The sequence below is a fragment of the Cygnus olor genome, chromosome 2 (genome assembly GCF_009769625.2).
Source record: "Cygnus olor isolate bCygOlo1 chromosome 2, bCygOlo1.pri.v2, whole genome shotgun sequence".
Taxonomy (NCBI): Eukaryota; Metazoa; Chordata; class Aves; order Anseriformes; family Anatidae; genus Cygnus; species Cygnus olor.
The window spans coordinates 160,726,205-160,740,560 of NC_049170.1; the positions used below are offsets into that span (position 1 = coordinate 160,726,205).

At 41.4% G+C, this 14,356-nt stretch overlaps 1 protein-coding gene across 2 annotated transcripts in view; it reads left to right on the forward strand.

The window, feature by feature from the left end:
* FAM83H (family with sequence similarity 83 member H) overlaps positions 1 to 12,088 on the forward strand; it is a 31,464-nt gene extending 19,376 nt beyond the window's left edge. The window contains exons 3-6 of one of the 2 annotated variants that reach the window (XM_040547595.1): positions 3,783 to 4,243; positions 5,734 to 5,898; positions 6,248 to 6,372; positions 8,255 to 12,088. In XM_040547595.1, coding sequence (XP_040403529.1) covers positions 3,797 to 4,243; positions 5,734 to 5,898; positions 6,248 to 6,372; positions 8,255 to 10,916 — 3,399 coding nt within the window. In that variant the 5' untranslated portion in view covers positions 3,783 to 3,796 and the 3' untranslated portion in view covers positions 10,917 to 12,088. The remainder of the gene's footprint in view (positions 1 to 3,782; positions 4,244 to 5,733; positions 5,899 to 6,247; positions 6,373 to 8,254) is intronic. The other variant, XM_040547594.1, reaches the window with a different exon arrangement.
* The last annotated feature ends 2,268 nt before the right edge of the window (positions 12,089 to 14,356 follow it).

Below are 14,356 nucleotides of genomic sequence, written 5' to 3' on the forward strand. Positions count from 1 at the left end.
CTGTGGCCAATGGCTTAAAGAAAAGCGTGAGGATGGTTTTTCTTTTTCATCAAAAGTGTTTTTTCACTGGTACGTTCTTGCTTGTTCATGAATACATTTGACTACCACAAATCCTTAGGGAACGTGACTTCCCCTATTGTAAAAACGACCCTACTTACCCTTCCGTTTGTTTCCTGACCTACCTTTCCAGCCACAAATTGTTGGATAGTGGAAGACTGTTCTGGCACAGTATCATATGTCTGTCGTGCCCATATATGCTTCCTTGGGCACTTAGTGTTGCCCACTGTCAGAGGTACAAGGGACAAGCAAACCTTGGAGCCGACCAATATGTCCACTTAAAGAAAACTGGCAATTTTCCTCATCTTTTTGTATCCAACTTCCTGTACTCTTTCTCTCCTGCCCAGGCCACAGCCACAGCTGCTCTGCTGAATTCCCCTTAACCACAGGCACCAGCACCGTCTCCTGCTGCCATCACCATCTCCTCAGCCCCATCACTACCAGCTCACCTACTGCAGCAGTGGTGCTGAAGCCATGCTTACAAGCCCAGCTGTACCTGCATAAGTCCATCCCAACCTGGTTATTTGTTACCCTGCACAATGTGCCTTGTGCTTCCTGCTCCAGAAATGATGCACATACGTATCCAGGCAGGCTCTGCATTAAGTCAGTCCAGGTTCAGCAACACTTATCCACTTGAGCTTCACACAGAGACTCCGTGGTACACACATACCTCACCAGTGAGGCTTACTTTGCTGGTTGGAAATGACAACTTACACACCCACAGTTTATGAGAGACAGAGGAGATAATACCAGTGGCTCGTGATTTGCATGGGGATGGGTCCAACTGTTTTTTTTATTCTACAGTTTAGTCTTAAGTGGGTATTTTTTCATGCAGTTGGGAAAAGGCCTTTCTAAGACTGCTTTTCAGTGATTAGTTCTTGACTCAGAGATACTTGGTCTTTGTCAGCAATCAGAAACTGAACAACGTGGTGAAATGTTTGTTGCTACAGAATATGAATCACATGTTTAAGTAGACTCATATGGGCTGTGTGCATGTCAATACAGCTGGATGCTGTGTTGAAGTGAAAACAGAGTTCTGCATCCTAGGGTGCAGTGATGATGGCAACAACAAAAGAGTCAAAATAAGAGGGGAAGCACTGTCATGTGTACATCTAGTATTTTCTTGCCAAGCATGCCAAGCACAGATGCATAGAGAAGAGTAGCAATACTCCAGAGTAGTCAGTCAGAGTAGATCCATAGCAGTATCTTTATAGTTAATGGTCTTCAAAGGATTTTCTTCTTTTCCATTGAGATGTTAATTGTTTTTTGAACACTGGTAAAATTTTGATATCTAAAACATTCTGTGGGAAGGAGTTCCACAGAGTAAGAACAATTGAGCAAAAGCTTTCCTGGTGTTCAGTTTGAACCCATTCCCTGCTAGTTTCAGTTGAAGCCCTTTTAGTTCTTGTAGTGGAGTAGGAAATAGACAGCTGTCCCTTCTCATATTTTGTAGACCTTTTCTCTAGGCTAAAGAATCATAGTTCACATTTATAATAGCCTTTTTGAGATGGGAGGAATGAGACTCATATTTGCAACATGTTCAGGTTGTAAGTTCCTCTGAATCTGTATTCTTTATTAAACAATGCTTAGTATTAGCTGACACTTTTCCTTTAAAGGTTTATCTTTGTCATCTTGATTTATAACAGTATTGATATATTAATCAATAAAATATAAAATTAAGGTTATTTTGTCACTTTGCACTTATCAGCGTTATATTCTCTTTTGCCATTTCTATTGTCCAGTCAGTACGATGAGGTTCTTCTGCTTCGTCTTTCTTTTAGTTTTTGCAGTTGGCTGTCACTGTTCTGAGCAAGCTAGCATTATTAGGAGTTTGTCATCTGCATGCCTATTCATCCCCTTTATGGATTGTTTCTGAATATGTTGAACAGCATGGACTACAGCATAGCCCTTGGGACCCCTGTGGAGCTGTGGAACTCCATGGGGCATGGAGTCTAAGCATTAAATTCCAGTGGAATGCTGTGACTAAGAATTTTGTACGACAAAAGTGGATAATGTCAGCTAAGAGAAGAAAAATGAGGATGCTGCTATTTGAAGTATTAATTATTTCATTGCTTCAATGTTGTGGTCTGTTTCAGGAAGAATGTTAAACAAGGGAAAGTCCAAGAATGAATTTAACTCTGGGAACATTTCCTTAAAATGAAGAGCTAAAGACACTTTTAAAATAGTTAAGAGCTAGTACATAACTGACATGAGCACACCAAAATGGAGGTATATAGTAGTCTGCTTTTTATTCTAAGAGAAAAAAAAGACAAAATGAGAATTAGGCTGGGAAGATAAAGCTGGGTATTTCAGATTACAAATAGCTACAGTGTAGACTGTAAAGACGATTATCTGTTGGAGTAGTTTACACAGGTACTTGCTAGATTCAATCTGTTATAGTAAGACCATATTCTTTCCTGTTGTATCACGCAGCTCTACCAGGAATTACAGTCTGAGGTAGGAGTAACTTGTGGTATTCACTGATCTGTGTTCTGCAGGTACTCGGACGGGGAAGTCCTCCCAGGCTTTATCTCAAAACTATTGTAGGTTTTCTCTTAAAGTGATTAATGAAAGTGATAGTATGGGCCTGAAGTCATTTTCCTTCCTCCCACATCAATGGCAATCCTTTCTGTTTTGGGAAGTATCATCTCTGTTGAATGGTAATGGCAATAGGAGCCACTTTCACCCTCTGTACTCACAGTCCCTATTAAAGCAACTTGGTCTAGGTCTAGGACTGTCATTTTCTTTTTTTTTTTTTTTGACTTTGAGGAAGCTTCTGTTGGTGTATCAGTGATGGAGCAGAAAAAGTGTGTCTGAGCATTGGCATTAATTGAGGGTCAAAAGCCAAAGAGCTTTGGAGCTCTTTGCAGATCAGTTGGTTGTTATTATGTGAGTTATATTTGTGCCATGACAAGCCTTTCTTCCAAAAACTGGTTAAAATCACTGGTTTGTCTTGAGTGTCAAGTAATGGGTTCCCTACAGGCAAGTATTTGTCAAATATTGGATATTAGCCCCTTCAGCTCAGATTTTCCAAAATCCCAGATTTTTCCATCAGGAGATTGAAGAAGCAATCATATCACTTGTTTTCATTTCTTCATGGATATCTTGAGGCCTTGTCTGACTTCTGACCATGCTACAACAGTAAGAAATCCTTATACCTGCCTGCATTCCCCTTAAACTCTTGCTTCTATTCATATACTGAGGTGATTATAACACATAATTTCTAAGGGTTCAATGGGTGCATTTGTAGGCATGCATGTGCATTTGCATTTACTACCATATTGCACACAATAACATCTTAATAGCATTTGGAAATGAGTTTCAGTGGAGTTCAGATAATAACAAGCAGCATTGCTCTTCAGAGAAAAAAAAAAGGTAGGTTTAAAACAAAAGACACGTTTAAGCTTAGCTATCAGCAGCCTGAAAGAGAAAACTGGGCATTCTGTTATATGCATCATCTTTGTTCATTGCTGTGATGCCCTAATTGATTTGTTCCTTACTTTGCTCATGTTACGTTTAACCATGTTAAAGTAATTTGCCTAATTTAGGGTGTTTATTGATTATGAATGAACTATCTCCAACATTACTCTGCACTTTCATTCTCTTCTCTTTTGATTTTGTCATCATGACCCCTCAACCTTCACCATTTATGAGGATTGGTGTGTCACTGGACTGAAACTCCTGGCCTGACTGCTGTTCTCATTGTTGGCTTTTTTTCCTTACAGCTCTCCCTCCCCTCATGGCTCGTCGATCTCAAAGCTCCTCACAGGGGGACAATCCCCTTGACCCTAACTACCTTCCCCCACATTACAAGGAGTATTACCGCTTAGCTCTGGATGTCCTTACTGAAGAGGGCAAAGAAAGTTACGAACGCTTCCTGGCAGAGGAAGCAGCCCCTGATTTTCTTTGCAACTCAGAGGTGGATCACATCATACAGAATCTCCAGAAACCCCAGTATGCCAATCAGGAAGGTAGCACAGACACCACAGGTGACAATGACATGGATGGATCCTCTGGGACATACTGGCCTATGAACTCAGACCTTGCTGTTCCTGAGCTTGACCTAGGCTGGCCAATGGTCTTTGGGTTCAGGGGAACAGAAGTGACGACCCTTGTGCAACCGCCACCCCCAGACAATCCCAGCATTAAGGAGGAGGCTCGCAGAATGATTCGAGCAGCTCAACAGGTGAGACATGAAACAGTCCAACTAGAGCAGAGATAAAGATCGTATGTGTGCGAAAGGATGCATCAGATCCACTGCTAATTTCCTTAACTTTGCTCCGAGGACCTGACAGAGGGGAAAGATGATTCTAAAACTACCATTTACTGCATCAAAGCTAGTCTTTGAGTCTTTGCTCTCTGGACTCATGGAAAAGTGTGGAAGGCCATACTAAAGCATGATAAGAGTTCACAGAATCACAGTAGCTGAGGTTGGAAAGTGACCTCTGGAGATCATCTAGTCCATCTCCTCTGCTCAAAGCAGGGTAAATTAGAGAAAGTTACTTAGGATGTGTCCTTGAGTATCTCCAAGGGTGGAGACTCCACTATCTGTCTGGGTAACCTGTTGCAGTCTTCAATCACCCTTACAGTGAAAGAGTTTTTTCTTATCTGCAACTGGAATTTCCTATATTTCAATTTGTGTCCAGTGTGTCTTGTTCTTTCACTGGCTATCACTGAGAAGAGTTTGACTCTGCCTTCCTTACTCCTTCCCATCAGGTATTTATATCCATTGATAAGAGTTGGGAAGTACCGGGAGATCCTACAGAGCTTTGAATCATAGAGTCATAGAGTCATTTAGTCATTTATGGGGAAAAGACCCGTAAGATCATCAAGTCCAATGAGCCACCTAATACTAAGTCCACTGCGAAACCACATCTGCATGTCTCATAAATACCTTCAGGGATGGGGACTCCACCACCTCCATGGGCAGCCTGTTCCAATGCCCAACCACTCTTTCCATGAGGAAATACTTCCTGTATCCAATCTAAACCTCCCATGGCACAGCTTGAGGCCATTGCCTCGCTTCATATCACTTGTCGTCTCAGAAAAAGAAACCAACACCCTCCTCGCTGCAACTTCCTTTCAAGTAGTAGTATAGAGCAATGAAGTCTCCCTTCAGCATCCTTTTCTCAAGACTAAATAGCACCAGCTCCCTCAGCCACTCCTCATATGTCTTGTTTTCTAAAGCTTCTAGAAAAGCAGCTATTAAAATCTTCTAGAAAAGCTACTAGTAGCTTTCTAAAGCTACTTGTTTTTTGAAGCTACTTCCCATCTAACAGCATTTAGAGGTAGCTATAAAGTGACTGAATAATTGGTGAGGTAGTTATTTAAAAATGACTTATGTGTTTGAGGGAATGAGGAGGTAGTGGCCAAGCAGCCCAACAGATCCTTCCAATGTGGTTCTGGTGCCAGAAAATGCCTGCTGTGATCATGGGATTAACGAGTAAGGGAATGATCAGTTGCAGTGAGGTTTTACCCTCACCTCACACCTTCATATACACAATATGTACGTCAGATAATTCTGTTTCCAATTCTGGAGCCCACAGTGTTTAAATAGGAAGTTGAAATGGAGCCGTTGCAGCAGTGCAGCATTGGAATGTGAGGGCTGGGGGACATGAACAGGCAGGCCATAGGCATACACAGATCTCTGAAGACTTTCTTGCATTCTTTTCCTAGGTGGTAGCCATAGTGATGGACATTTTCACTGATGTGGATCTGCTGTTTGAGGTGTTGGATGCTGCTGCTCGCAGAGTGCCCGTGTACATCTTGCTTGATGAAATGAATTCTCAGCTTTTCCTTGATACAGCTGCTAAATGCAGAGTCAATCTTAACTACGTAGAGGTGAGAAAACCAAAGACCCCTCCCCCCCTGCCAATTCCCATCCTGAGGAGGGTATGTCCTAGGACACTGTGCTGTCATTACAGTAAAGACCTGAGAAAGAGGAAAGCTGGGCCAGAGGCTAGAGAAATATAAGAGGAGCCAGGAGAGCTGGCACAACAATACAGGACTGAAGGCTGAGGACACAGTGATAAAGAGGGTTGTTTATCCACTGTGTATGCAGACAGAATTGGTAGTGCTGAAGTATAACCATGGTGGCAGGAGGGACATTAAAAGAGCAAGGGGAAGAAAGAGGGACTGCGGGAGTGAAGTAACAGCCTGCAACTGAGTCAGTGCCTTGTCTGGTTTCCAGTTCCTAAGGGTGAGGACAGTTTCTGGCCCAACCTACTACTGCCGCACAGGGATGTCTTTCAAAGGTCATGTGAAGGAGAAATTCCTCTTGGTGGACTGCATGGTGGTGCTGAGCGGCAACTACAGGTGAGAATCCCTGCAATGTTATATCTCAACCTCAGTGAGTAATAGGCTGTTTGCTGGGTAAAGCAGTGTTTCAGCACTTCCAAATGAGGAATTTTTAAACCTGCCTCAAAAAAAAAGTGTCAACAAAAAAAGCCATCCGAACCAACAAATCAATCCTAACCCAACAACTCATTCCAAAGCAGAACAGTTAAAGAGACCAAGGAGTATGCCTTTACATTTCAAGAGAAGTTACTTTAATGGAATTACCCATGTCTTCTTTATTAATGACTTGACTATAATCATGTTATACCCAAGTATATCAATCAAGAGTTGTATGTTACTGTATCCCATTTCCTGTTCTTAGAGGGAAACCTATGTTACATCTTTGCTCATAACCAAAATTTACTTTAGTCTGTTAATATTGCCACAGCCTCAAAAACCTCCTCGAATAGCATCATATAGGAAGGCAGTTGTAAACCTTTATTATGCTGAAATTAGAAACCATTTGTAATTCAGTCTCAGAGTAAATTAGAACAGAACAGAACAGAACAGAACAGAATAGAATAGAATAGAAGAGTTGAGTTGGAAGGGACCTTCAAAGAAGCTCATCTAGTTCAACTGCCTGACCACTTCAGGGCTAACCAAAAATTAAACCATATTGTTGAGGCCACTATTGAGGACCTTGACAGGCTTGAGAGTTGGCCTGTGTGAACCTCTTGGAATTCTACAAGGCCAAGTGCAAGGTCCTGTAACTGGGTCAGGGCAATCCCAAACACAAATACAGGCTGGGCCGTGACTGGATTGAGAGCAGTCCTGAGAAGAAGGACCTGGGGTTGTTGGCTGATGAGCTTAAGGCAGGGTTCATAAAAAAGATGGAGAAAGACTTTTTGCCAGGGCCTGTAATGACATTACAAGGGGCAATGGTTTTAAAATGAATGATGATAGACTTCAATTGGATTTAAGGAAGAAATTTTTCATGATAAGGATATTGAGACACTGGGAGAGGTTGCCTAGAGAAGTTGTGGATGCCTCATCCCTGGAAGTGCTCAAGGCCAAATTCAATGGAGCTTTGAGCAATCTGATCACTACTTAATTAATTCACTACTTCCTATAGGCAGGCAGATGTTCAGTCACTTCAGTGAAAGCAGGGCTCATCACAAATGCCATCACTCAAAATGTCTCCCCTTACCTCCTTCTTTCTCCCAGCTTTTATTGCTGAGCGTGACATCATACGATATGGTATCTTTGGTCAGTTTGGGTCAGCTGTCCTGTCTGTGTCCTCTCCCAGCTTCTTGTGCACCCCCAGCCTCCTCACTGACAGGGCAGCATAAATAGAAAAATCCTTGACTAAGTGAAAGCGGTATTTTGCAACAACTAAAAACATCAATGTGTTATCACCACTATTTTCATCAAAAACCCAAAACACAGCATCATAGAAGCCTCTATGAGGAAAATAAGCTTTATCCCAGCCAAAACCATGACAACAATCTTCCCTCTGACTGAGGTAAGGGTGACTGGATGTAGTTCCATAGTTCATCCCTTTGCCCTTTTTAAAGATGGGCACAAAATTTTAGATGTTAAAAAAAAAAAAAAGTACTTGCAATAACATCTGCTTCACATCACTGGTATGGCTTATCATCAGCTGTCTTGCTTGTTAGTGATAATTGCTTTTTTTTTTTTAGAACAGAAGTCACTTATTGCCTGATAAAATCCTCTTCCAAGCTGTGATGCCCAATAAATTTATAACTACAGAGGCTGGGAACAATAGTGTGTAATGAATGGCTGCCTGAGCAGTACATAGTATCAGGAGAATTTTTTTCAGACAAGCTTATGGTTTAATGTGAAGTAGTACAGCTGAGTTACTTGATGCTAACACTATTTTTACTTCTGTTTCTCTTTGTAGTTTTATGTGGTCTTTTGAGAAGATTCACAGAAGCATTGCACACATCTTCCAGGGAGAGCTAGTGGCCAGCTTTGATGAAGAATTCCGAATTTTGTTTGCACAGTCAGAACCTCTTGTTCCTCCAGCCAATGTCTTGGCAAAGGCAGAGAACCCATTTGCCATGACTCCCTTTGGCAATAACATGCCCTTCTTTCCAAAAAAAGCACCCCTGATGTTCCAGAGGGATGACAATCTTTTTCCCTCCTTTATGGACAGAGTTGATCCAGACAGGTACTTCCTGTCAAATTTCAGGCGGGATGACATGTTGCGCCATACTGTGGAGGGGTCAGCCATGCGAATGTATAAAAAGGTAGAAATGGAGAATGCTCAAATGGATCCTGTCAGGGGTTTTCTCCGTTCCAAGCAGTTAGAGTTAGATGCTTTTAAGAGACACAGTTTTGCAGAAGGAACATATGAAAATTTTGCTTCTTCTAAACAGTATGCCAGGCAGATGTTCATGAACAATATGGATGAATTTAAAATCCAGTCTAGTCATTTTCAGAAGGATCAGTTCTACCAGTATCAGTTTGACCATCCCCATCTTTCTGGCAGACCTCAGGGACTCTTTGAGAGAATCCGAGGTGGTAGGCCAGGATTCAATGAACTGGAAGAGGGAGGACCTCTTTCCTATGGAGAGGGACCCAGATACCCTGAACTTGAATCCAGTTTTCCACAGGAGGGTTTCCCCTTAAGGCTGGATTATGTACCTTCAAATTCTTCCAGGGAAGTGAGACATGGCTCTGATCAGCTGAACCCTGCAGGCAATGGCCCAATGGGAATGATGTTAAGAAGGCAGAATATAGGACAGAAATTTATTTGCCAAACTTCTCCTACACAGAAACAAAGCCTGGAACAGCGCCTGTTCCTACAAGACAAAGATGAGGACCAAGATCAGGACAAGAACACCCAGGAAAATAGAACAGGTTTACGTAACTGGAGGATTTCGTCATACCTTAGTGCATATCAGTCAGAACCAGAAGAAGGTCTCCCAATGCCTATGGAATCAGAAGCATATAATGATGTTCTTGGGGATACCCTCACAAAGCACTCCACTGACCTCATCTCAGCATTCAAATCCCCTATGTCTTTTAATAGCAAGTCACTGGGAGTTGACAGTGCCAAAGAATTTGCAGATCCTGATAGAGTAGGTGAAGAAACCCCTATAATGAAACAAGATGCCTTTAGGTCCAGAATAAATCCTTTGATCCAGAGGAGCTCAAGACTGAGGTCTTCTCTGATTTTTAGTGCTGCCAAGTTAGATCAGCCTAACACAACAATAGAAAAGGTTCAGATGATCCAAAAAGAACAAATGTCCAGTGAACTGACAAAAGATAATGAAACTATAAAGACAGCCACCTCATCTAAAGTGGCAGAACTTTTAGAGAAGTACAAAGCTGTGGGCAAAGACACAGAGCGAGCTACAGTCACTCACACCAAAGCTGTTTCCAGTTTTCTCCAGGAAGAATCACAGAACACAGAGAAGAAATGTACCAAATCTGTGCAATATAAGATTCTGGAGAGTAGGGTACTAGACTCCAAAGACTCCTGCAGTACTTACAAAGTGCATGGAGAAGCTGACAGATCATTTGGAATGGCTTCATCAACCCCCCAGCTTGTTGACACATTGAATAAAGATCCCCTAGCACATATTAGCACTAAGGTGGACAAATTATCATCTCGGTTTTACCCAATAGAGAATAAACCCACTCTTCCAGAGAAGGAGAGTCTTATATTTGTAGGAGACACTCAGAAATTGACTCTTCCAGAAAAGAAGGAAAGAGTGACATTCAAAGAAGATACTCAAAAATTAGTCAGTACAGAACTGAAGAAACCACAAGTTAGGACAAGTACTGCATCAGCTCTTGAAAACTTATCTAAAAGTCAAGGATCTGACAGCTCTCTCAATAAATCTGAGGAAGACTGTTCAAAACAGGAACAAAATCCAATTGAATTTTTAAGAAAAGGATCACTACGGTTGAAGCAGCTTTTGAACCCAAAAGGTGATAAGAAATTGGAGGAAGAACCCACTTCTGAGAGTGGAAAATCTGACAAACAGCCTGTGGGGCTCAAAAGATCTTCCATAGGGGACTGTCAGGAAATGATGGAGGAAGAAAAAACCCATAAATTTGCAACACCACTTCCTCCCAAAAGCAGCCAACCAACACAGGGGAGATTTCCTTCATCCACAGCTAATATCCTGTACAGCAGCAATCTCCGTGATGATACCAAGGTGATTTTGGAACAAATATCTGCAAACAGTCAGAAGAACAGAGCTGAACTCGCCAAGCAACTACCATCCACTAGTAATCCTGATCTTTCTAAGTCAACTACGAGCTTGGAAAGGAAAGGTGAGAAGGAGAAAAGCTGTAACATCCATAGGTCAGAGAGTTTTGGAAGCCAAAAACGAAATCTTCAGCGGCAACCATCAGAAGATAGAGATACCCTTCTGAAAAAAATGGAGAATATGCGGAAGGAGAAGAGAGTCTACAGTAGATTTGAGGTTTTCTGCAAAAAGGATGAACATACAAGTCAGAGCGAAGAGGAGTATGACACAGATGCCAAAGATAAGAAGATGGGAAAATTCATGCCCAAAATCCTGGGGACCTTCAAGACCAAAAAATGATCATAGAAATACTATTTAATACCATATAATCACTGACTGTCAAAGCCAAATGAGGAAGTAACACATTTATGATGGCTATAATACCATAGGCAATGTTCTTTGGGGGTAGTGAATGGAAATATGTTCCTATGACTCCTATGGCACAATTTGCCCAGTAAGGTCATGTGGTAACAGGCAACTTTATTGCAGTATGTTTAAAATAAAGTTATTAAATTGCCAACATGCTTAAACCATGGAAATAAAGTAGAGTCTCTTTCTATCAGGCTCAGGGAATGTTTTCAGTAGGTGAAAAAATAATTCCACTTTCAGTAAATTCAAAAAATAGAAAAATCAATACTTGAATTCAATCAAGGAAAGAAAAATCTACATATACATGTATGTAAACAACAGTTATTTTTCAGGTTCTTTGAATCTAATGCCTAATCTAATACAGGAGGCACCTTTTTGAAGATTTACAGGACAACAAAATACCATAAGCAACTTTTTTTCTTTACCTATGGTTAATGGTCTTGTCCAGCAGAACATGCCCAGTTTTTATATTTACCATTTTACAAGCCTATTGGTTGTGCTTTGTTATTGGTTTGTTTCCTTATGTATAATGGAAGTATTGCATCGGAAGTTGAGCTGAGAGAAGAAGCTGGAAGGCCATAAAAGAAGAAATTGACAATTTATTAATGGAGAAAGAGATGGTTTTAGAACTGCTTTTCAGCTGAGCTGGGTGTTACAGCCTGTAAAATGCTGTTTTAGTCAAGCAGTAACTTACCTGACTGTGTAACTCCAATTCATTAGAGGAGGAGGGGGAGGGTCATTTGTTAGCACATCTTCCCAGTTTGGCAATCCTGATGGAATGTTCAAGCTCAGAAGTGTGTTATCACATAACTTTCTTGTATGACTTTGGTAGCAAGCTTAAGCATGCAGTATTAGACACAGTCCAGATTAGTCTGTAGGTTCATGCTGTTGTGTTATACTGTCTTGCAAGATCGAAGGTAGAGACGGAGGCCAAGAAACCATTGAACATAAAGTTTTTTTTTTTTCCTTAACTTGGACTGCCTCTTCTTGGCATTCCTCAGGATTGCCAAACTGTTTTTTGTTTGTATTTGTTTGTACAAACAAGTACAAAATAGACATATGTTCAAAGTATTTCAAATGTGGAAAATTAATAACAGCAACTTAACCTAAAATCCCACAGCAACTGTTCATTGTAACCAATCAAAAAGAACCCCAGAGGCACAATGAAGAAATTGATAGCTGGTATCCCTTGTAGTCTGCTTAAAACACAAGTGATTCAGGCCAGATAATCTTGCCTCAGATATCCTGGTGTTTCTAAGTATGTAGGTATAAGAGTACATGCTTATGAAATCTACAAAAAAGTAAATAGGAACCGTGAAAGAGCATTTGTAAGTCAGTATTCCATCCCCCTTCCATAGGATTTCCTATTGAGCTTTCTTAGGCTAATTTCTTCTTTCGACGTGTACATGGGCAGAGGGCAGTGGGATGAGGTTCAACGTGGCTAAGTGCGGATTCCTGCACTTTGGTCACACCAACCCCATGCAACACTACAGGCTTGGGGCAGAGTGGCTGGAAAGCTGTGCAGAGGAAAAGGACCTGGGGGTGTTGGTCGACGCTCACCTGAACACAAGCCAGCAGTGTGTCCAGGTGGCCAAGGAGGCCAACGGCATCCTGGCTTGTATCAGGAACAGTGTAGCCAGCAGGACCAGGGAGGTGATCGTTCCTCTGTACTCAGCTCTGATGAGGCCGCACCTCGAGTGCTGGGTTCAGTTTTGGGCCCCTCACTTCAAGAAAGACATTGAGGCCCTGGAGTGTGTCCAGAGAAGGGCTACGAAGCTGGTGAAGGGCCTGGAACACAAGTCCTGTGAGGAGCGGCTGAGGGAACTGGGATTCTTTAGTCTGGAGAAGAGGAGGCTCAGGGGAGACCTTATTGCTCTCTGCAACTGCCTGAAAGAAGTGGTGGGGAGCTGGGACTCAGCCTCTTCTTGCAGATAACCAGCGATAGGCCTAGAGGGAATGGCCTCAAGTTGTGCCAGGGGAGGTTTAGGTTTGAAATTAGGAGACATTTCTTCTCAGAAAGAGTAGTCAGGTATTGGGACGGGTTGCCCAGGGAGGTGGTGGAGTCACCGTCCCTGGGGGTGTTTAGGGAGAGGTGGGACATGGTCTAGTGGGTGATATCAGTGGTGGGGATATGGTTGGACCAGATGATCTTGGACATCTTTTCCAACCTTAATGATTCTATGGAACTAGACTTCTGAATTTCTTGTTTCCATAAGCTTTGGTTTCATGACTAACCACTTGCGGTGTTGGCTGCAAGCTCAGAAAACCTGTTCAGGTATGTGGCTGACAGATGGAAGCAGAAGGCTGCAACAGTTCCTGAAGGTAACTTCAGTAGGGTCTTTAAAACTTGAGATTTTTTTTTAGGATGCCAGCTCCCATGGTAGCAGGCTTTATATAATTTGCATATCTGTAACAATTAATGATAGTTTTACGGTTTGTTGAAAATCTTGGGAAATGAAGATGCTGATCTGAAAGAAAATAAGCCAATTTCCATACTACTATATATGGTGTGGAGAAATTTGCAAGAAACAAAAGAATTTATCATTTTAACATGAGAAATTCAACCTAAAAATAAACTTCCGTGTAAAAAATAAGGAGGGAAGAACCAACCAAATCTGGAAAAAAAGCTGACCTGGATCTTATTCCATGTTCTATATATATATACTATTTCAGATACAAACTGTAATCAGTTACACAGGCACAAATTCATAAATTGATACTGTATGTATGCTTATTTCATTTTAGTATTGAATCAGATCCAGTCACAGATAGGTTCCTGCTGAAGTGATCAAGACAATGGTTCTCTCTCCAGTGATTCAGATATTAATCCTACTCTACCCTCTTCATAGTCATATATCCCATATGTGATATATGCTAGCCCTATTTTGTGTAATTCATATAATCTCTTGCTTCGCCAGCCTTTCACAAACCTACCTTCTCTAGTATCATTCTGTAATAGACATGTTGGAAATGTAGTTATTTCTGTAATGACAGATTACATGAACATTTTAGAATTTTTCTTCATTTGTTTAGACTGTTAGAATTTTATCTTGCTCAGCATGGTGTTTTCAGTGTAAAAGTATGTTCCTGACTAGAACTAGAATGACTCATCTCTTTTAGGGGTAAGTTGATTACCAGCTGTTGTGGGGTATATACAAATGTTGCAGAATAACTAATTCACTTGGTAATAACAAAAGCTATTTTAAGGATAAAAAGTTAGTGTTACAGCCCATCACTTGTCAGTCTAAGACTAGGTTCACAGAGGGTCTTAGATGTTGCATTGTACCATCAAATTGATAGGTGCTAGGCTTTTAGTGGAACTCACAACGCTGAAATAAGCATTAGGCTGACTTTTCAGTGAATGAGAACTG